The sequence below is a fragment of the Macrosteles quadrilineatus genome, unplaced genomic scaffold (assembly GCF_028750875.1).
Source record: "Macrosteles quadrilineatus isolate MER2022 unplaced genomic scaffold, UCM_ALF_1.0 Scaffold_6__1_contigs__length_79288215, whole genome shotgun sequence".
NCBI lineage: Eukaryota > Metazoa > Arthropoda > Insecta > Hemiptera > Cicadellidae > Macrosteles > Macrosteles quadrilineatus.
The window spans coordinates 10,317,319-10,341,954 of NW_026542599.1; the positions used below are offsets into that span (position 1 = coordinate 10,317,319).

Genomic DNA, 24,636 nt, shown 5'->3' on the forward strand with positions numbered 1-24,636 from the left:
AACGGCCAAAAACGCGATTAGTTTGTTCAATTCGAGTTAATTTAAGGAGGCTATATGGGTATTAAAATTAGCCTAAGTTTTTAATGGCCTATAACAGCTAACTGAACCGAAACCAACCTAACAAAACTTAAGCTAACCGCTAACCTAACTGCTAACCTAACTGCTATTACATTGGCTAATTCCTTTTGGTGTCAGAAAAGACATCTCATGATGGTAGGTCGGCCTTTATGCAAATTCCTAACTGCATTAAGTCCTTTGAAGGTAAGAATGTTTGAAACAGTATTATGCAGTGTCTTATCCAGTGTTTTAATTGTACAAAAACAGTCTGCATATAACATAAACTAACAATTCGGTTCCTTATGACATAAGCTTTACCTTCCCAATCTAACCTAACTTCAAAACACTTAATACAGCCCCAAATTCGTATAAAGGTCAACCTACCCCCCTCAAATGCCTAAATAATGCAACCATACAGCGTACATTTTGGTGTGAAATTGGCGTTTGCCCCAAAAGTGCCTAGAATTGCCTAATTTAGTCAAAAAAACAAATTGTTTTTAAGTCGCATGATTAGCTTAAGTTCATAATGACCAAAATATGTTTTCCATGGGATTCAAGCCAGCTTCAACTATTGATAGTTGTATTCATTAGTAACTCCAGCTGGGAAATAAGCTGGTTAGTTACAAAGCTTCACAAAGCCTCATATTTCACGGTTTATCGATATTTTAGTTAAATATGTTCCTATAGCATATAGAAGTATGCTAAATCAAGAATTTGACTGCTTCATTTAGAAATACATTACATTTTCACTTTTACTGATCATAACTTGTATTCGAGTTGTTGAAAGTATACAGGGTGTTTTTTTTTTTAAGTGTGTTACCATTGGGATCTCAGTAACTAATGATTTTACAGCAAACTTTAAATGGGGAACATTCCCTTGTTTTTGAAGAGGTTCAAAAATAATTAAATAAAATTTTTGTAAATGGCCGCCATTTTCCAATATGGCGGTCAACTTTGAAATTTCTTATAGAGCACCCTATATTTTATGTTTTCAGATAGAACATGCAATTTAAAAACTGTTTTATTCTTGGCATTTTTTCGATAAACCCACTCGCATAGGAGTTGCAGCCTATGGAAAATTACTTTTGGTGTACATTCTACTTCATGTAGCTCCTAAACAAGTAGGTTTAAGCGAAAATGCGAAGAGTAAATAAGTCAAATAAGTCTTAAAATTGCATCCACATTCCAAAAAAATCATATTCCAAAATAGATAATAATTATTAATTTCCCTCGTGACACAATGATCATGTTGAAAATCACAAACTTTAAGATATTATGTTTTGAAGTATAATGATGTATTTTGTACTTTGCAGACGACATTGAGATTGTGAATAATGCATTACTAAGCTGTCTCTGAGTTTCTATTGTGATAGCTACAAAGACCATTGTTGTCTGACACTGTTGTTGAATTAAGTATCGACTTTCATGTTTATTTAATACTGGCAGCTTTATATAGTATTTCTGATATATAACATAGTCACTGAAACTAGTCACCGTTGTACTTAATTTTAGCTTTCTTTCTGCTTCTTTGTTGACACGATGGTTAAGAAGTATGTAAAAGACAGAAATAAGTAATTTACATCAGTACACTTCGTGGTTCAATTCAACCATGATAATTTTGATCTGAAAATGTGCACAACTTTATCATTGAAATAATGTATAGTTATATCCATTGTTAAAGGTACCTTATCAAGAGTAAATAATACAGACTTCCTTTGTTATGTAAATATTTAAAGGCCAAAAAACGTTGTGCAATCTGTTGAGATGATCTACTAACTAATGACAATATTCTGTGTCAAGTGATAAATCAATCAGCTGTTTGCTATGATACTGCGTTGATTATTTAACCCAATACACTTGTATTTTCTGGTGAGATAATCCTGGACTTATTAGATTTTCTTGGCTTCAAATGTTTATATAACATTGGACGTCTATCATGTATAGTCAATGATACTACGAATATCAAAAATTAATTATTTTCAACCCCAGAGCTTTGAGACGGAGAATATAGCATTTTAGAATTTCATGAACAAGGTTTATACTTGGCTTTGTGTAACAAGTACGGTATATAAAACGAGCAGCTATTTCAATAAGTATAATGTGATGAACTTCGAGATATGACTTTGAGGAAAGTAATTTTGATAGGTCTTCGCCATTAAAGTAAAATTGTTTTATCAAATCTAGCTCCGTCCATCCTACTTAGCCGATTTTAAATTTTTTTCACGTGAGATTTTCAAGCTTATGATCTAGCAGAAGAGGAAATAGTAGTTTAAAAAGTGATTTTATTCAGTGCTTCGCCTCCCTAGCATTTGATTTACTTTACTTTTAGTTCACTTTTAAAGTCCAGTTATGCTATCAATCTTTATTATAATCTTTTATTATAACGAATTTAAAAGTGCATTTTAATTAACATACAATCCTTCAGTAGAATGGTAAACCACAGTCAGGTAAACAAGAGACAAACCGTTTATGAAAATGGATTATAAATATCTTTGGCTACTTTAACTGAATAAATTTTGATATTTTGATTTTTCTGTTTATATATTGTTGTTATTTCGTCACCAGTTTGACAACCCATAAGGCCCATGTTAATTTTTTTTTAATTTTGAATTAATTTTGTGTGGTTATTTTTTAGACTGTTTTAATTTATAAAGGGATTCTGCACATCTACAGGCAAATAACTTTCTAACAGTATGCGTCGATTTTCCCTGCGATGCACACTAGCTGAGAAAAAATGTTTTGAAACATTCTCGCCTATTAATATATAGATAACTACAATCAACAAATTGAGTTTACACTAAATCAGTAGTGGCCTATTATTCACCTAAAAATGGGCGTAAACAAAAATTATCTTTTAAAGGTAGGTAGTTATTTAATTCATCATTTTGCATTGGACATAAGTGTTGAACTCTGTTGAAATGTGCAATTCGCCCATGGGTATCGTATACTCATATTTCTCAAACGAACAAAGTAAGAATTTATAAACATCCAGATATAAAAATAATTTGAAATTTGTAGTGAAGAGGAGCAGAAGTTCCTCAGGCGAGTAGATCTGGTAGAGCAGCAAACACAGAGTTCCTAACTTACAAGGCTGCAAGTGCCATTTCATAACTCACTCTAACAAACGAGCTTTTCATCAGTTGCAAACTTTTCAATTTTTACCAACTAAAATCTGTAATGCCTAAAAGCTATTTTATGTATTGATAAAATTGATCTTGGCAGTTATTTGTTTTGGTATTTATTGTGTGTTTTATCGCAAAAAATCTTTAGTTACGTATTGGTTGGCTCCAGATTATGTGAGGGAATATGGAAAGTTGGAAGGTTTCTAAGAACACTAGGCCACCATATTCTGTTTACTTGTAATCTATATTCCATTGTACATTTACTTGTAACCTTAGTAATAGGAGGTACTGTAGATTTTGTTTTACTTATCTTCCAGTTTTTTTTTTTCAAAACGCCAGATAAGGCCAAATCCCGAAATATCCATGAAGCTGTGGGGGACTTTATGTTTGCGGTGTCTCATAGCTTTTCACAGGTTAGGGTCCAGACTATGGTCTTTCTGCTATAATTGTATCTTTTAAATGTTGTTCTAAGTCTCTTTTTGAATTAATTGACCCCCTTGAATAAGTGTGACTAAGTCTTGGATAAAAACGTTTAGTATTGCAATGTTTTGTGAATTTCTTGTATTTGGGGGTGAATACTACTTAAACCACGTTGCTAACATAATCACATAATCAGTAAGGTTCACAGGTTAGTGATTTATTATTTAATTACGTTGGCCCCCCAGTTAATTTATTTAGACTAAAGACGATTACGCAGCTCTCATACTTTGAACTAGGCCATGCGAACTACTTGGGTAGATGATTGACTCATCATTAAATACTCATACACGCGTACATCTATGTTTTTACACATCTATGTAATTCATGGCAGAAGATGGTTTAAATCATAGGTGCAATGATAAAATTAGATTTAAAATTTTTAGGAAGATTTGTGTTGTGAAAAGGCAAGTCACTAATGTAATTACAAATACTCATAATAGAATCGGATTTCCCTTAAATCATAATCATATTTATAATTTAAATATGATTAAACATTACACGATTATAATGCACTAAACACAATTCAGATTGTGAAAATTCATTTAAATTTTATGAATACTATTATCAAAACTGAAATAAGAAAAAATAAGTTTGATGACCCCATGATAAGGCTTTTCATCAACGACTACAGACTTACAAGAAGATCGCAAACTTTATTGCATCAATGGTTAACTGAGAAGAAAATTCACCAGACGAAGAGAAGGGCCCGTAACTTGTTAAAATTACAAACGAAGACGGTTTTATAAAACAAACAATTTTACAATGAAATAAAACAAAGGAGAAAAGCAAGGCATTTTGGAACTAATTTATGCGGAGCAAAAATAGTATTCGTACTAAGAGTGTACGAAGAAACTTGAAGGCAAATAAAGATAACAGGAAGATACTAAATGAACCATCTTTACTCAGAATCTTTTTTGAAGCTTTATGTCTTGTGATAATAGTAAAAAAATACGCAGAACGGAAATCTTCACTCATTTGCAGATTGAGGGAGCCAGATAACAAAATGTCTTCAAAAGTCTTTAACTTTTCTCCTTCTTTTCTTTAGTGGCAAGTACACAAAATCGCATGTCAAATCGTAATTTATCGTATAGGAATCTTAAACTCAAAAGCCTTTTAATGAGTATTGTCAATGTTCTATGAACACCAAAAAGTTATTAAGCCATGTTATACATTATCTGTGTTTTTCATATCACGATACTTATTTTCGTTCAGACCCATTAAATAGTTCCATCCGAAACAACGTAAACTTTCAAATTTCACTCGTAGCACATCAGCCCATACATCACTACAAAGTCACAATCTATTACAAAATTCCACTTATCTGTTAGACTTTCTTTGACAGTTCAATCTAAGTTATTTGTGTCGTGAACATTTCCATTAAGAACATAAACTGAAAGTTGTTTCTGACAAGTGTTAGTGCTAAGTGGCACGAGTTCGTTCCAAACTATCGCAACAAAGTGATTTACTTGGTGTCGGGTCGCGGAGGGAACGCGGTGGAAGAGTTATTGCACCTGATTGTTATATGTCTTAAAGAACATCGATATATCTACCCCGAAAACACGTTGTTGGCAAACGATTTTGTAGGGGTTTAAGATAAGGTTACAACTAATTTATAATCAAGTTGTTGTTGCATTTGGGTTAACACTGGTTATGAAAATCATAATCGGTTTGTCGACCACGCTGTTTTGTGTTGTTTCGTTGGAATCCTGATGTGCGGCAAAGTATAAACCGTACGACAAAGTATAAACCGTACGGCAAAGTATAAATATGCAGCAATTAGCAGCTTTCTGTACTATAAACAGTACAAGGAAGCCAACTTTGTCGGGTGACTGTAGGAAAAGTATTTTTATTTCGTAGATTTGTTAATTTAATTATGCAATATGAGGAAAAATATAGTTCATCACGAGGGGAAAACGTGTTTTTTCAACCGTCGCACATTTTCCGAACGCAGCTTCGCCAAACTATTGTAACAATGTACAATATTATTTGTTTTTTATTACCATACAAGATGATTGTAATAAAAATTGAGCATTTTTATGTTATAAGAGAACCAATTTGAAAAACTAATTTTTGAAAACTTCAAAACCACAGAATACCCCGTTGCCATAACCCGATCTTGCTGGTTTGCGAACTCATTAAAGTTTATTCAGACGTACATCTTCAAGCCTAATGTCTACTTATTATTTACCTATATAGACACGTGATCTACAATTAACGAAAGCTAAAAGCTTTCCTTATTAATCATTTCAAACATATAATAAAACAAATTTTAAAGCAAAGTTTTATAAAAAAAAGCACTGGATTGTAAACAGTCTTAAAGGTAGAACACCAGTTTGGTCCCGTTCTCATTAGTCCTCCGTTAGATTAGGTGGGGGTGGTGGGGGTCCACACAGACCTCGATTACTTGTAATGACTTTGTTGTTACGGGACACCCTGTTTGGTGGAACAAAGCAAGCCTTTGTATCCAGTTACCTTTACAAGTCATAGTTGCCAATTATACTCTTGTTAACTTTAACTAGCAATGATCTACTTTTATGTTTGTTCAATATGGAATGTTTGAAAGAGATTTCGGTTTTGGTTTCAAAAAGAATTTAAGTACAGTGGTTTCAGCCTGGTGGAAAATTTTGGATATGTGTGGGGAAGACCGATATATAATTATTTGGGGTCTGACGAAATCTTATGACCACCTATGTAAAAAATGGGTGTGATGAGGACTTTCTTTCTTGAGGAACTCCCCCATTTTTAATTAGTCATACAATAATGTTATCAGTAGAACAATCTACCACTGTCAAGAGAATAATCATTATTAGGGGAGGAGGCAAGAGAATGGTAATAAGCAATTATCCACTTGTATGTGGTTCTTTAGAGGGTAATTATTATCCTGCATCCTCTACGAAAATTGTTGAATTAAAGAAAATAATTTACATACATAAACCCAGTGTACAAATTTATGTAAATTCATGTTTACGAAAGTAGAGCAGTGATCACGTTAAACTTTAAATATTCCAACTGCTTTATTGACGTTATAGTCCTTCGGTCTCCTCACTTAGAAACACTATTCCTTGCATTTACATTGTTAGAGAGAATGCTTTTCTTTGACCAACACAAAATAGAGCCTATTTTCTTACTACTTTGATATCCATGTTTAGATTATTATTGGGAATCTTATAAGAATGTGTTTATTGTATACAAGGTAAAAAGAACTTTCTCCCTTTTGTAGATGTTTTTCAACAAAAGCCACCTGGTTGTGGTAAAGAGATAATTAAGACAAAATCTGAAAGCAGGGAAACAATTGAGAACATTTAGCCCAAAAAGGTCTGATACATTGCTTTAATTTTCCTTGGTTAACTACATAAGCTTCTTGGCAAATGGAAAGATCTTGATCCAACTGTTTAAAACCAGTTAAAATGAATGATTCAAATAATAATCTTACAGTATGTACGAGTATTTTATATGTATAGCTTTTTTGGCAGAATCAAGTCCAGTAAGTGACTCGCAGTAACTTATTCAAATATCTTGTATTGAAAATTTGTATGGTTTCACGTTAAATATAAAAACCCCAAACCAATGTTTTATTAATCAAAATCCCTTCCCTAGCAAGCGTCCTTCGGCTCGAGACTAAATCAATTTCTAAAAGTTGTTTAAAACTTCCCTTAGCCTGCCCCACTTGCCTAACTTGGCCAAATTGACTTGTCTATCTCCCAGCTTCTCTCTTCTTTATCCTTGTTTCGTAGATTTACTTTAGCTTTTATGTTTCTAACGTATAAGTAATTGTTTTTTTTATTATAGTCAGAGAAGCCATAGTGCAGCAAAAAAGTGTAATTTTTACACATTCGATGCTGGTCTTAACTAAACAGTTTACTCCCTACAGAGTAAAAGGCCTTTCTAGTATGTAGGGAGTAAAATTCAAATGATGCAAAATCAATTGTATACTTTGATTGTAGTTGCGCATGTACCGAAAATAGGTACTAATTGATTCAATCCGTGATTATTTTTGCATTCTTGTCAATATTTCGACTTATCGATAGTACACTAACACAATCGTAATAGACGAAATGATTCAATCGAATACTTATCAGCAACTCGTTTCCATTAAAGTTAGCAGTCGTTGAGGGGTTATCCTTTGCATGACAAGTATTTTCGTTTTCTAACTTGGTTTGATTATATGATAGTGCAATGACGAAAAAATATAGTTTCATCACATGGGTAAAAAGTGTCTTTTCAACCCTCACTTATTTTCCAACCTCGGCTTTGCCTCGGTCATTAAACTTGAGCTCGGGTCGAAAAGAGTCACTTTACGCCTCTGTATAAAAAGGGGGAGGATTTTCAATTACAGCTGATATAAAAGGAGGAAGTTTAGTATCAAAATATTGAGGTTTGATTTGAACAACTACTAGTTTGAACTATATTCGCTACAGCGCTGCAATCGCTGAACACTGCATAGTTAAGTAAGGATTTATGACACACAGGGTGGCCCATAACTACATAAATTTAATAAGAAAATTACGCTCGTTGACGTCTGTTGTAAATGTGATTCTAACGAGAGCTCCCCCTCCCCACCACCCGTTACACACTCATCACCCACTAGGGTTCTATGCGCTCGCTGTTTCTTCATTATTTGTTTTTCTTAATCAACATCATTATCAACAAAAAGCACAAGTATCAGTTTCCACGTGCATTAGTTATGTAACTTTTCCGCATATTAATTATGTGGTAGCTCGTCATATGTTTAGTAGAAGTGTGACAATTACTCTAAAAATAGTGTTTACAAATATGACAAACGTATATATTATTGATAGTCATCAAATTCTTATGAACTTACGTAAATATTTTTATGTTTTCAAAAGATACAATATTTATATTTTAATTTTCAACATCGTGTTTTGTATAAAGTGATTCTAATGCTGAGTTCCTTTGAATTTTGAATTGCTTGACTATTTTTGTTACGACTAATTATCATGTATATGTATATCACAAAAACATTTTTTTTGTCATCCTTAAAATTATAAAAGTAAAATTAAATTGTTGTTTTACTTTTGAAAATTAAATATAGTTCACATTTTGTTATACAAACTATTTGGTGTGATATATAAGATAGCTATACAAAATATTTTAAAAGAAAATCCTTTTTCTGAGGTATGTTTGCTAGGTAAGTTCATATTAGATTGATAACACTTTGAAACCCCTCTCCTTAGAGTCTAAAAATACAATTATACAATTATTCTGGCCATAAAGTACCCTTCCTCATTGAACAATCAATTATAGATTTGAAACAACCAAACTTCAACCCAAGAGCTACAAACATTTTTCTAGCATATTTTCAAACTACCTCACTGCACCTATAAAGTCAAATGCCTCTACTGTATTAGATAAGGGTGGCAAGATGATTTTGCAAGAATCGTTAAATCCCTATGTTGTAAGGGTAATTATGTGTAACCTTGTAATTATATTGTAATTATGTCAACCGTTAATGAATGCGGTTGACAAACGGGTTTATTTATAAACAATGTTTAACAACAACGGAAGACAAGAGTATAATTGGCAACTATGACTTGTAACTATGACTTAAGGTAACGAGAGACAAAGGCTTGCTTTGTTACACCATACAGGGTGTCCCGTAACAACAAAGTCATTACAAGTAATCAAGGGCTGTGTGGACCCCCACCATCCCGACCTAATCTAACGGAGGACTAATGAGAACGGGACCTACCTGCTTCTATTTTCATTGCAATTATTCTGATATTCTTAATTTTTGCTTTCAATGATTTTATTTATTTTTAAATTACAACGAAGAATATTTACAAATTGTTTAATCCAAGCAATTTTCATCGATTATTTAATTTTGTCTATCTTGATGGCTTAGATCATGTACAATCATCGTTATTATCCCTACCAGATAGATATCATCGCACACCCGTGTATTTTAAACCGTAAACTGTTATAAAGTGAATTTAAAAATGAGTGAAATGCTCTGTGTAGTTTGTCCTTTACATACATACTAGTTACGCTCCTTAAAAATTACACTACAAAGAACAGCACCCCAGAGAAGTGAAGGTAACACGCTTATAAGACGACCCTGTTGGAAATCTTATCACACAGGACACAGGATCTCCACTATGAGCGCTGTAGGAGGTCGAGGGGATGGTATTGAACTTTGCTCTAGACACCAGCGACCAGTGTTAGACACCGCTTATGTGTACCAATGACTATGTTTCCTCTGTACCTTACTTCTCAATACTGACATTAGTGGTGAGATAGAAGTTTATATTTTCGACGTGGCTACAATTAAAAGTTCGACAACCTAAGTAAGGATAACTTACCATCATAACCATCTTAGAACTATTTTTTACGCCAGTGGCATTTTACGAGAGGTCGAGAAATAAATGTTTAGTGGATGTGCCGGAGGACCCGTCCTGCACCGAAGTCCGACACGCTAACCACTAGGCTAGCAACACACTCGATTTATTCCCTATTTCCTACTATTTCCCTCTGAATCATTATTAATTTTACCCATATCTGTTCCAGAATCGCTACAAGGACCTCACGAGAAACGTCTACTGCACAACCTCCTTGACCATTACAACGTATTGGAGCGACCTGTGGCCAACGAGTCGGACCCTCTGCAGCTGAGTTTCGGCCTTACACTAATGCAGATCATAGACGTGGTACGTTCACTCACTTTACCTAGATGTACGACCACTATTGAGTCATAAGTGTACGATAGAATCTCCACTTAATACGATGAGATCTGAGTCATACATATACCATCAGTAACCTAACCTAACCTAACCTAACTAACCTAACCCACATAACCTAACCTAACCTAACCCATCCTAACCCAACCTAACCCAACCGAACCTAACCCAACCTAACCTAACCCAATCTAACTTAACCCAACCTAACCCAACCGAACCTAGCCTAACCCAACCGAACCTAGCCTAACCCAACCTAACCTAACCTAACCTAACCTAACCAAACCTAATTCATTGTAACAAAAAGTTTATCTCATGGACAATGTTCTTACAGATCTGTTCTGGCTCATACATATACAATCAGATCCGATTTCTAAAAACCTGATAAGATCTCACTCATTTATAATATTAGTTGTGATTCATAGATGCTATAAGATTTACCACATATCGAATTTGCATGGGTCAGTTCTGATTCATTATTGCTATTATAAGTTCTGATTCATGAATGTTATAAAAGGCATCATAAATCATATTCTTATTGGTCAGTCCTGAGTTTTAGCTTTAAGATCAGATCTAAGTCATGCATATATTATCAGGTCTGATTCGTAATATTTACTTCATAAACCAGTTCTGAGTAATATATACATTCAGAATCATGTGCGTACTATCAAATCTGAGTTGAATATATACAAATAGTGCTGAGTCATGGATTTCGATCTGTTTAGAGTCATAGACATAATATCAGATTTCACTCATAAGTGTACTATTAGTTTACCTATGAGTGACATTCGCCATGAAAACTTTACTTAGTGCGATAACTCAAAAACTGAATTTATATCATATAGGTTTGTTGTATTATCAGTTTCAAGTCTTATATATCAAAAGCCTTAGGTATACTGAGTTATAGGTATCATGACATAGACATACATTCAGTTTCAAGTCGTAGATATAAGATTGGATCTGCATTATAAAATCTGCTTTTGGCTGTACAATTGTATTTAAATCATTCAATTTAAATCATACAAATAGCTTTTTATCGTAAATATACGTTTGGATATACAAGTAGATCTGGTTGCAGATATATGTTTAGATCTCCAAGTCATAGACTTTCAATCGTATCTGAGCCATGGTGTAAGACTAGAACGTTGGTCCTGGATTATTCGTTATATTTGGACCGAGTTACAAAAAAAGATTCGGTTGTTAGACTGGTTAATTTTCAAGGATGTCATTTAAGGTCAATGATACTGACAATAACGGTGTTTATGAGGTTTAAACTAGTATTTTGAAATGAAACTAAGGTGTACTGTTGTTAGTAAGTATGCTTTACTTTAAGTCAAAATGGGTTTAATCTGCTTTACATATATTGTTATGTCATTTTATGGTAAATGTAAACGAACGCCGTTTAACTTTTTGAAACACTGTTTTTAATACAATAAATTTTTTATCACATAAAAGACATTCGTATTCTTATTTTTTATGAAGAATTTTTGTAATATTTAAGTACCTTTGAAAGAAAAAAATATTTAAAAATCCCTTTTAACTAGTTGAATAGTTAATATATTTAATATGTTTAGTAATAGTGCTGTAACTTTATAGTCCATCGATAATCGTTTTGTTTTTTTGTTTTTTTGTATACAGAATGAACAATGTTTTTTTATTTATATTTATATTTATCAGCCTACCAAAATGATGTGTTGCATAAAGTAATAAATTCGAATTTTTTAAAATAAGTGGATTTGTCATTTATTGGACAAGAAAAGGTAATTTGACTAGACACAGTAACATGTTGTAGCAGTAAATGAATCTTTAGTAATCCTTATATAATTTAACATGATAAAACGTAAGCAATAGCACCTAAATTAAATTTAAAATGTTTCAATTAATTGACAATACCAGGTTTTTACGGAGTGGCAAAGTTAAGTTTACTAATTACGGAAAATAAGTCGTGAAAGAAAATTAAACACCATTGATCCAGAATTAAAATTCTTCTATCTAGTTCCCGAAGCGTTCGTCGATCTTGTCAAATAAACCAGCCTTAATGGCAACAGTCATTATTCCGAGTTTCCAATTAGATTTAATCGTCCGTAAGAATTTAAATTGGAAATGGTGAAATGCTGCACCAAGCATCCAAGCCAGCGGCCATCCACGCGTGAACTGTTTCCCGTTGGATATTGAAGTTTACACTAAACTTTCCAATCTGTTATTGAAGTGTTTTATGGTGGTTTGACAACTTTATACGAGTGCAAACTCACAATTTCGTCATTTCAGTATATTATCGTCCTAGCTACTTGGAGGTCACGAGTTGTGGATATTGAGGTATAATCTGTGGATGCGATATTTCCTGGTGTGGATTAACGTCCGCCCTAGTGAGTACTAAGACCATCCACAGTACGTTTCTGATAATTAGTACAATTCGTTAATTACAATGCAAAAAAGACTGACTCACTCATCTTCTATCATCTATAACGTTGTTTGATTGCTTTTTACTATGTTCTTTTTGGAAATGACTATTGTATTAAACAGAGCAGCAATTTGAAATTTCATACATATTACCATTGAATTCTCCTTTGCTTAGCTTCACTGTTCTCAATTGATTTACGACAAAAATTGAAACATGTATTACTGAGGTCAATCCTACTTCTTTTCTTACATGTCTGAACGAAATATACCATTACATAAGAAATATGCCATAAAATAGCAAAGTATTGCCTTAGACTTTCAACTTCACTAACTACTTTTGGAAATACTGTAGCTGAACGATGCGTCCTCCTATTTGTACAGAATTCGTAAACAAAACGTAAAAGATACGTGCATTTAAACTTGAAACGCAAAATTTAATAAATACAATCTTATTTCGAATTTGGCACTTGTTCTAGTACGTATGTCAATACGTCCCTGAATGCATGCAAGTTTGTTAATGAATTAAAATTGTGTTATCAGGTACTGATGCAAACTTGAAGAGGTTTCATTCCCTATAAGTATAAGATATGTCAATCAATATGTACAAGATTATTTCCATCATACTTATTGCAAACAAAAAAGGTTTTTATTGACTACTAAATTCCTCTAGCTGTCATAATTAAAAGATTTTTCAATAAATCATTCAAATTTTTCAAAAGACAATTTAAATTTTTCATAAAATGTTAATGTGCATTTATAAAACTTCAAAATCATTTTTTGTTCTTTTTAACATATAATGTATATAAATTTTGTTATTGAACAACTCTTGTTAAACATATAATCGTCAACGTTGCGTATTAATCACAACATTGAACCATAATACCGACCAATTAGTAACAGGTTTAAAATATTCTCTGAATCGTCAGTATAATTAGTGAGGAATATAATTGAGTTCGTGACGATGAATAGAGAGGCTGCATTTGCATTTTGTCGCCGTTCCAAAGCCGCCATGCCCTCGCGACAAAATCTTTTATAAAGAACACCATACAGTGCATAATAACACGCCGTATAGCTACATGTAATTAAAAACTATAACAAAACATCGTATAGCTAATAAAACATGATGTATTGGAACATAACGTAAAAATATTTTTTTGTCATTACAGGCCAAAAGTACCATGTGTTCAAATTTAATGTGTTGGTGTGTGTTGTGTGTGTATGTGTCCGTTAGCACAATAAATCGATTAGAAATAATTCATCCGATTTTGATTAAATTCGGTAAAACCCGTGTAATAGGCCTACTACATTATTCAAAAGAGGTCACGAACCAGAATTATCGGATTATGGTAACCGGGTTTCATGGGGTACACTTGGGGTTTCTATGTTTAACTCCAAAACATGAGTCATAAGTCCTTAATTACAAAATATATCGTATTGGAAACGTCACTTTACAATGGAGGAATTGAACATCTCTTAATTAAGGTAAAAGAACTACTAACCAAAGAAATTATACTTTTTGGTTGAATAGAACTGGAATCACGTACTCTGTAGTAATCTTCTTCAATTAATATGCTTTTAGTTTATTTCTAAACCTGAGTAAATCAGTCTCCAGTTTTAGCAGTTGAGAAAGTAGGTTAAAAAGTTGTATAACATGTATTCACTTATACAATTAAAAGTACAACATTTAGTAATACGAAACTAAATTTTTAACATAAAATTAGTAATTAGCTGTGAATTTTATACAGACAAGAAACACGAACACTTCATATTTTTGTAGAAAAAATGAAATTAAATGAAATTTTCAAGTTGTAAGATGTGCGTAATGAGTATGTACTGCAGATAGTGTGGGTATTAAATATTGACTGATGTTTTTTTTTTTTTTTTTTTTTGTTGTTACAAAGGGAAGAGTCTTAATGACGTGTATAGTGAAAAAGAGCTATAAACGTTTGAAGTTCATTTCTACATCATTTTTTTACAGCTTAAAAAACAAATAATTTAGTAGTGTTGTACACCGAAAGGCAACGGACAAAATGTAAAAAAGTCATACAGAGACCGTGTGTGAAACTAATCGTAAACTGCAGGTTATAAATGGTGAAATTCTATCAAATCAATCACAACACCGCAATCAGTGAGGCATTGGTTTACGCAGGACAAGATTGGCTGGATTGGTCCTGTTACCCGTAGGTCTCATCACCCTTTATACATAGCCAATCAGTCTGCCGCTCGACCATCCAATCATCATGGATTTGTCACTCAATTGTCATCGATGCTTATTGGTTTTTACTCAAACAATTGTCCAAAATATTTTCCACGCTAATCTCGGATTGGTTTTTAAATGTGTGGATTTTGCGTCAACTTTTCCAATTCCTAGGTGATCCCATGGTTTTAAATTATATTGTGACATTACGTTTATGTATTATGGTAACAAGGTTTGGACCGTTCCCTTTAAAAGATTTTTGAAAAGTTCCAAAGACGTAGATGTACACAAAATTGGAACTTAATAGATTCTTTTCCTCATTGGCTTTCAAGAAATAAAATATGTGGTTCGCTTTTTTCACGAAAGTAATCGGTTACTTGGTATGAAATGTACTTGTATCTAATTCATACATCAAATTAGGAGGTATAACGGTATTGCTATCTCAGTGGTTAGCATCTTTAGCGGGAGGAAGACAGATTCGATCCCCAACGTATCCAAAATATATCAGAGGAGTTTGGGTCGCTTTTCTTCATAAACATATGGTTTTCCTTTCAAATGGAATTTCACTTGAATCAAAATACACTCACCACAGCAAACCTACAGACTGAGTGAAATTCTATTGGTCTCAGTTGATTTTTAATTAAATATTTTCTAAAAACTATTGTGGGAATGTTAAATGGTCAGTTTCATTTTATCTTTAACCATTACTCCTACAACAATGCACAATATACGAAAATATTTTTATTTTTGAGCTCTATGCGATGGTTTTAATGGATATCGGGCATTTTAATGTTTCAATGGTAAAATATTGAAAGGTTTTAAAACTTCCAAAACCCTAAACACCGTTCCCGTGATCCGATATTGCTGGCTCCCAAGCTGATTTAAGTGGATTCAGCCCTACACGTTTATGCCAAATTTCATCTAAATCAAACCAGAATTAATCGAGTTGTCGTGTTTACATACACACACAAATATACAAATATACATATCCTACATAAATAACTTAACTAATATTGGTTTTGGCCTCTGGGCCCATGGCCTCAAGATGAAAGAGTAAATCAATCCCAGGTTTAGGTCTCGCCGTACTTCTTACTGTAATGCCTTTTTTCCCCTAATAGCTAAAATAAAATCCAATTTTTAGGTACACATTAATTGGTTGCTCTAACAAGAAAAATATCATATAAGTACTATACATATAAAATATTTACTTTACATAACAGATAAATGAAATGTAAAAACGAAAGAAAAAATTAGATATTTAACAAACATTGAAACGTGAATGATTATTCTTTCATTTAGCTGTGCCCAACACAGTATTTTCTGTAATTTTCCACGTTATCGTAACAACTAAGGTACGTATTATTTTACACAAACTGTCAACCTGTCACGGGTCTATTGTTTCCTTTATGATATAACTGTATGCGACCCTTGCTGAATTGTTTTTGTAATAAATCACACAAAAACCATATGACTATCATTCTAAACAATAACATTTTAACGAATAATGTTATTGGTTATTGTGTAGTTACATGTATATTTTAGTTCAAAATGTAAGGTATGTGTATTTTTACCAGTAATCGTTTATGCTTGATGACAAATCTGGTTGGATTTTCAGTCACCTAATTTGCATGTTATTCTCATTAACATGAATATAGTAAACGGTGGATGGAATAATGAATTCATATTAGTTCAATAATTTAGTATTAACACTATTATATCAGTTAAGTTTTCCGTATTTTCCGGTGGAGAATATTATTTAAATATTTAATTTTTTTTCATGTTTTCGAAATTACATAACATAATACCATAAAATCATTTCTGCGTGGTTGGAGACAGATTTTAAAATAAAGTAAAATTACAGAAGTAAGACATCTAGTCTATTTAATCAATGAACCTACTACACATCTACTGGCCATATAGTGGCCAGCCCAAGCACAGCAACAATAGAGCGACCAGGGTAGGTTTATCGGTGTTCCGATTGGTCGTGGTGTACCCTAGATTTCCCCCGAGTACCGCACTACAACACAAATACCACAACCATTCACTTACCTGGGCCTTAGGAAAGCGTAAATACTAATCAACAGATGAGACTTAGCACAATACAAATAGAAACAATTGTTTATATATCCATACATAGACTTGTAGCATCTTTCGATAAAATTTATTCAATTGATGTATATGTGAATGGCCAAAAGGAGCCAACCTAATAAATTGATGATAATGTTTTGTCTTTGTATTTACCGTACCATTAGTCATTCATGTCTTTGAGTTTGTGACCATTTGAGTTATATATGGTGATATGTGTAGAGGTAATAAACTGAAAAAGAAAGTAAAAGTGGAAATGGAGAACCAAAATGCGAACCCACAACATAGTGGTTTAGCGTTATGGTGCTCTATCAACTTAACCTTCAACTCACCAAAATTGAACATAACACTTAAAATTGTATTGAGGTCACAGAATATTATTACTTTACCGGTTTCCCTTAAAATATTTACTTCAAAATAATAAAATACTAATTTTTCAACTTATAACTAGTCTTAAACATGCTACCTTATATTTCTCACATGTCATAACTTTTCACCAAATGAAGAAACCAATCGAAATTAAGATGTAATAAATAAAGCTCACCGTTTAGTATTTTTAAACTTGCAACAAAACAAGTTATAGGCCTAATCCAATTCAATGTCTCGTGACATTTCTGTTCTGACACTTTGTCATAGTTTCTAAAAGGTAAAGTTGTTTATTTCAGTCAAGTTAAACACCTTATTAAACATGTCAAATCTCTAAACAGGAACTCATTAGAAATCGCGTTTTGTTAATATAAGCTTTAAAAAAATTAACAATTTCCTCTGAAACTAATTGACACAATACTTCAATTACAGATTTTAAACATGATCCAATGTTGATTCATCATTGTTAAGATTAAGTTACTCAATTAACAACATTTAATACAAGTACAATGTACTCGAATATATGTAGTAAATAACTTAAATAGATTTAAAATATTTACTCAGATTGATTGACTAATCAGTGCAAAACCAGAATAGTGGCGATTAGAAAGCCAATCACATTGAAGGGCATCCAATTCATGACACAAAGGGTTCAAATAGTGGCGTGCATTTCAACGATTTGTCCATCTCAAATTGCAGATTGTGCCTTATATCAACAGGAGGCATTTGCTGATTGGTTTTTCATTGCCTTATAATAAGACTTGATACATTTAGCCATAAATAGTTATATTGTCATTAATTTATTTATGGCCAATCACAACCAATACCAGTTATTTAGCAAGTCTTTTTTAGTATTTCAAAATAAAATGTAACTATCTGTTGTCCCTTAAATTTGCAAAGTAAAGTGTGGTATGTATAGTTTTGATTTAAAAGTGTTTTAGGTTTTTTGAACAAGTTATTGGTGTTTATTAAAAAGATATGTTGATTTAACCATTATCTGAAGCTTAAGGAAGGTGAATATTAAGTTTAAATTATTTCGCATCTAAAGTTCAAAATTTCTCGATTTTCCTCAGACCTATTTAGCTTACGTCAAGGTTAATATTTATCTGAATGCAGCATAAATGAATGCTTTTGATTCCCATGACGATTATTTAACATGGTTCTAAAAAACAAAAGAGTTCTATGAAATAGCTCCTTCTTCTAATACAGAATGTATAACTATTATCGGCTTCATGTGCCTTGCATAAGTTATAGTTCTAGCTAAATACAATCTTTGACTATTGGATACTGAAGTAGACTTAACATCTATATCATCGATCTCTCTAAATGGAACAGTTGTAGCCAATTATTTTATAAAAAAGAACATAGTTATGTGAGCCAGTCACAGAATGCGCTAGGGTCTAAAGTTCTATTTTCGACCTTATTTATATTGTGTCTGACCAAGTTGATAAGAGTTACTGTAGCTCACCATGAGTCATTTCATTAGATTGACGTTGTTAAAAAGTCTGTATATTTGACAGAAATCAGTGATTAGATCAGCACAATCTGTAGGTGGCTCACATCAACTACGACGATTTTGATTAAAATAATGGCTACGCATTTTAAATAAGGATGGAATGTATATTTGTATTCATAGGCCAAGATACAAGCATAGAAAGAGCTTACTATATATTTTCTAGATACTAGATTTAGATTTTATCTATTACAATTTATTTCATTTTAGGTTATTCCGCAGTTTAAAATAACTACCCACTTATACTAAAAAACTATGTTTACCACAAACATTTTTGTTTGGGTTTTACATCAAAATTTCCTAGGCTGCTTCCAGTTCTATGTTTATTTAGAAGCAGCGTCAGCAAAGAATCATCAAAGTGTCTAATGAAAGTAACGTAATTTGTGTAACCACAATGTTTACTAAACACTCGCTAGAGGGTTTTAGCAAATTTCCCATATAGGGAATAAGCTATTACCGTAGTACTCATGGTAAGACCTAGACCCGGGACCGATTTTTTTTTTTTTTGTTTTGAGGTCCCTAGAGGCCAAAAACACCATCCGTTCAAATTCATATATATATATATATATATTTATATATATGTCCGTTAGCGCGATAACTCGAGCAAAAACGATCCGATTTTGATGAAATTTGTTACAAACATGTAAACCTTCGTTTATTCGAACGAGTTCGCGAACCAGCATGATCGGACCATGGGGACGGGGGTTTATGGGGGGTTTTATGGGGTAAAAATGGGGTTTTCCCACTTTTGACTCAAAAAACATAAAATGTTGCAATTTCTTTCCAAACTATTTTGTAGAGCTTAAAAAAACAAATAATTTAGTATATTGAAGCGTTATAATGCACCTAATGGTTACGGAGAAAATTCCAAAAAATTTTAAATTTAAAATTCCCATGTTATTCTTATGGAGAATAAGTAAACTGTTGTAGTTTGCTTGTTTATTAACATTTTTTGCCCAAATTTGGAAAATGTTTTTATTTCTTACTAACTATTAACATTTTACATAAAAAAACATTTTAAACAAACATGTTACCCTCCCTGTTTTAGCAAACCTAAGTAAGTGTTAAACTGATTCTATTTAAATAGGGAATAAATGTTGATATTTTTAAGGAGACATTTTAGTGTAAATCCAATCAGGCAAATGGGAATTCGCTTAGTCTGCAGGTTTGCTGCGGCGGGGGTAGTTTTAGTCTTTTACCTCTTGCGTGAGTTGCTTCTGGTTCAATGTTTATTCGGAAGTTGCGTGAATGAGTATTTCTCATCAGAAGGACAATGGTAGACAGTATGAGCCGAGTGTTGTATTGTACTGCAAGATAACAATAGACTGTAGGAGCCATGACAGCTCATTTACACAGTATGATAGCAGAACCCTCTGTACCTCCCTCGCCATCTTGCCAAAACTGTTGAGAATATCATAACTTGCAAAATATGTAACTTATTGAACCGACACGTTTGAGTATTTCTCATAAAATATTTTAGGGTGGTAGAAAATTCACAAACATTTTTAGAAACTTTTTTCGATTTTATCTACCTTTGTTTGAACAAAATGTGTAATTTTATAAACTTACTAAATCAAGAGGCGGAAAAATCTTTTTTATTTTTCATCATGAAAATTATACTTAAAGTGGAACACAAAAATTCAGAGTTCTTTATCTGATTCTATAGGCTTTCATAATATAGGCATTCTACAGGCTTTATTAGCACAAAAACTAGTACGGTTAAATTTGCCGATTAGTTATAAAACTAACAAAAGTCACCATGGTAATAACTAAACTGGAAGTTAACAGTGGTTACTAACATGATTAACGAATAAATTGGTAACAAATTATCAAACAAGATATATTGACTGAATTTTACATAGTATGGTTCTTATACCTATAAAGATGGTCTAGAACGTTTGTGTATCAACTTTCTCTATTAAAATCGGTTTATTCGCATCATTTTCATTAATTTTTTTGGAATTGCCATGCAATCTTGCAACGCAGGTATCAGTGTTTTGTGTAACCAAGGCTACATATTATTAAACAAAAGTACATTGATATCAGCGTTTTATGTAATCAACCTGGTCACTCCCGGTGATCAAGATTTTACCCTCCTTAGGCTCATTTTCAAGTCTCAGATAACTACAATTGGTAATTAATCAAGTGATAACACTTACGTTCTAAATTATTTTCAGTCGAAAACATCAGACATTTTACTAAATAATTACTAAATCTAAAGCAAAATATACCAGCCTGTTAGTAACTAAATCGTAACTTTACTGCAATTTGATAAGTAAATATAAAACATATTTTTATAAATTAAGTCAAATACACATTGTTTATGAAACATCCAACTGTTTTCATTGTTTTTTATGATATGATAACTAAAACTTGATTAGTAGAGTAACATAAAAAGGATTGTTTTACAATGTAAAAATATTCTATAGTTGTAACTTACAAAACACTAACTAAATAACGAGTATACACTGTCAATACTGTATGTACTAAAGAGATAAAACGCTTGTAGTTGACACAACGAGTTGATAGCATAAAATTGATTAGCTTGGACAATTTTAGAACGTTGGCAGAATCTAATTTCCAGTAAGTCAACAGAGTTTAGGATTTAGAACTGCAAGGTGCAAACTCACGTGCCATATTTTGACGGGGAAATTCAATTTACCCCCCCCCCCCCAACAACACCCCCAACACGAAGGCTGTCAGATGTTCTGTGTTAATTTGGTAGTGACTACTCCCGCTGGCAAAGTCAGCCTTTGTCTAATATCGAAGTAATTGTTCATAGAGTAAATAAATTTAAATCTACTAAAAATTATCTTGTTCTTGAAGATTCTTTTACAGTAATTAACAACGTTGTATTTTATGTTTGGGTTGTGATATGATGTACAATAATACTACGATATATTTTATCTTATCTTATTATATTATCTAATGATTTGTGAATAAAGAACTATACTTTGTTAAAGTACGTATTTCGGAAACTTTTCAGTGGATACACAGCTATGATAAAATAGCAACAAAATTCAACCAATTATTTATCAAAGGGGGATAAGGGGGTTTTTCCCCCTATTTCTAACGGGTAAAACCATTGCATAATTATTCATACAGTTACAGGCTTTGTTTCTTACAAAAATACAGCCTAGTTAGGTACAATACAACAAATCGTGCTGTAATCATTAGGTATAACCGGTGTCGAGGTCCAACGTGTAATAAGAACTAATAACTAATAATAAGTTGTTTAAGTTTCTACTCAAGTTGACTCATTTGGTCGAACACAATCTCAATCCTTTGGGCTTTGATGAGTCGTCTGTCGTACACACACTCTAAAGAAAGCACGGGTTAAAATAAGATTTATACTTTTGTCGACAGATTATCGATGCATCACATAATTCATGTATTTTAATAAAACATTTTGATAACTATAAGTTCAGGTTGTTTTAACCAGTAATTTCCCGCCAAAATCGTGAGGCGGTTCAAAAGAGAGGGAAGACATGCAAATGCACGCTCTCCATTTAGGAGCACGAATTCAATTAAATTCTCTCACTAATTATCTCAACAATCAAGCGCCAGATTTGAATTTTTCACTCCCGTTAAATTTAAATTTTATGTATTTTTTGCAACCGTTTGTAAATATTTTTAATTTCACTATTTATGACCACCCCTAAATGTATTACGGTTTTTTAGAATAAAGAATAGTACTTATTGAATAGTTTTATATAAAAAGGAAATAGTTTCAAACGAGGTTTATAATACCTGATTTGAAGACCTTATAGCAATCCTCGATGATATCACTCTCTTGTTGTTTCAGACAACCAAAGTCTATATTACATTTCAAAGGGCCGTGGCATCTGCTGATGTTGGCATATTCCTCAAAACACTACTTTGATGTTCATTTGTCCCCTTAGCTATATACAAGTATGAAACTATAATAGTATATTAGAACCATAAAAGATTTTTTATTACTATAAAAGAAGATCCTCTCGTCAGAGCATTGATAATTACTTACATAATTTGAGGTATTTTAGATCATTTGAAAAAAGCGTTTGAATCGGGTTGAGCTATGATAAACCAATATCGTTTGTATATTCAACCATAGGCTTTAATGACGTTTTAAAATTAAAACAATGACGATATATGCTGTAATTCTAAATTTAACAAAATTTTTATAAATCTCACTTTCTGTTACTAATTTATTTTTAACTTCATGTCAGTATTTTTCTCAATCCTACAAACGTGCACTATAAAAACGAAAATTAGCAACTGTTTCATAGCTTTTAATTTATTACTTTTTCTATTTAAAAAATAAAGTCATTTTATGACGTGATAATACATTATTGTAAAACCTTCTATGAATGGGTCAACAAACAGAAGGCAATACGACACAATGTCTATTAATAATTCAGGTCTATGCGGAAACTTCAGACTAAACTCTGGTGCAAGGACAGATTTTTCCACGATATGTACCAAACTTATTGAACATACACATTGATGTTAAGCCAAAGGTTGTTTTAACACGTTTTTACTATTTTTTATATTTTTTATTATTATTAGCTTGCTTTCTTCTCCATTCTGTACAAATTTTGCAATCGATTTTAAACTAAGTTCATGATGAGCTAGAGACTTGAAACTTGAAAGACAATACAAATACATTATACACACTAAAATATATTAAAATAAAAATAGAAAATAATTTATAAAAACACTTTTTAAAATACCACATTTTAAACACACTAAAAAGTAGAAAATAATTCATAAATATGTGGAGAGAATTAATACTTGTGGGATATAAAACGAAAAACGTGGGTCGCATGCAATAGCCAATAATAAAGTAATAGAGTGAGTAATAAAGTAAGTAGCTGTCGATAGGAAACAACCGTATTCACACAGTACATCCAGTTTGAAATATTATTTATATATAATCTTTAATTGAGGTTAAAAAAGCTAATAATTCAATAGGTCAAGAAAATCGTAAATCAGCTATTGCATGCGCCCCACTTCTTCGATTTAAATCTTACAAGTATTTATTCTCTCCACATATTTATAAATTATCTTCTACTTTTTACTGCTCTAAAAAACCTAGCATTTTTTCAGTTTTTTTTATTTTAAAATTTTTGATATACCAAATTTTGTTTAAGTCATTCTAAGCAGCAATACTTTAACAAAGTGTGTATTCCCAGACTGATTGTTAACTCCCGAGTAATTTAACCTTACAAGTGATTATTCTGGAGCTATCATCAACGAACCCCCGGGGAAATAGACGAGAGCCGCAACATAACCCGGCGTGATCAGCTGTGGCTCCATCTGTGGTGGGATGGCGGATATTAAAATTATATTAGACTGACCTCAACTCGTCAATCGATTTAATAGAATATATATATATACCACTTTGGGAAACTAAAAAGCATTCTTTCACTAGTATTTAAAATCTGTAACATATAAATTCAGACTTTAATTTCTGTTATAGAAACTGGACTAAAGGCGAGTAGATGAAACACAATTGTGTAGTTTTGTTATCGTATTTACGGATTATGTTTTTTATGTATTAAAATTACATTTTCTGTGTGTCTTTTTTTTATAATACAAAAACTACTAATCCGACTAGGCTTAAATGATTCAATTATTATTAAATTAAGTTTTTTTATTGTGATTTTCCCAGAAAGATCTATGAAATAACGGAAAATCATATTTTTTATTTAAAAAGTGTTTACGATTTTTAAGGAGATTTAG

At 32.2% G+C, this 24,636-nt stretch overlaps 1 protein-coding gene across 4 annotated transcripts in view; it reads left to right on the forward strand.

Annotated features, from left to right (window-relative positions):
• Positions 1–24,636, forward strand: part of LOC128996557 (neuronal acetylcholine receptor subunit alpha-7-like) — a 417,888-nt gene that overhangs the window by 348,969 nt on the left and 44,283 nt on the right. For all 4 annotated transcript variants that reach the window (XM_054421947.1, XM_054421949.1, XM_054421946.1 and 1 more), the window contains exon 2: positions 10,185–10,324. In XM_054421947.1, coding sequence (XP_054277922.1) covers positions 10,185–10,324 — 140 coding nt within the window. The remainder of the gene's footprint in view (positions 1–10,184; positions 10,325–24,636) is intronic.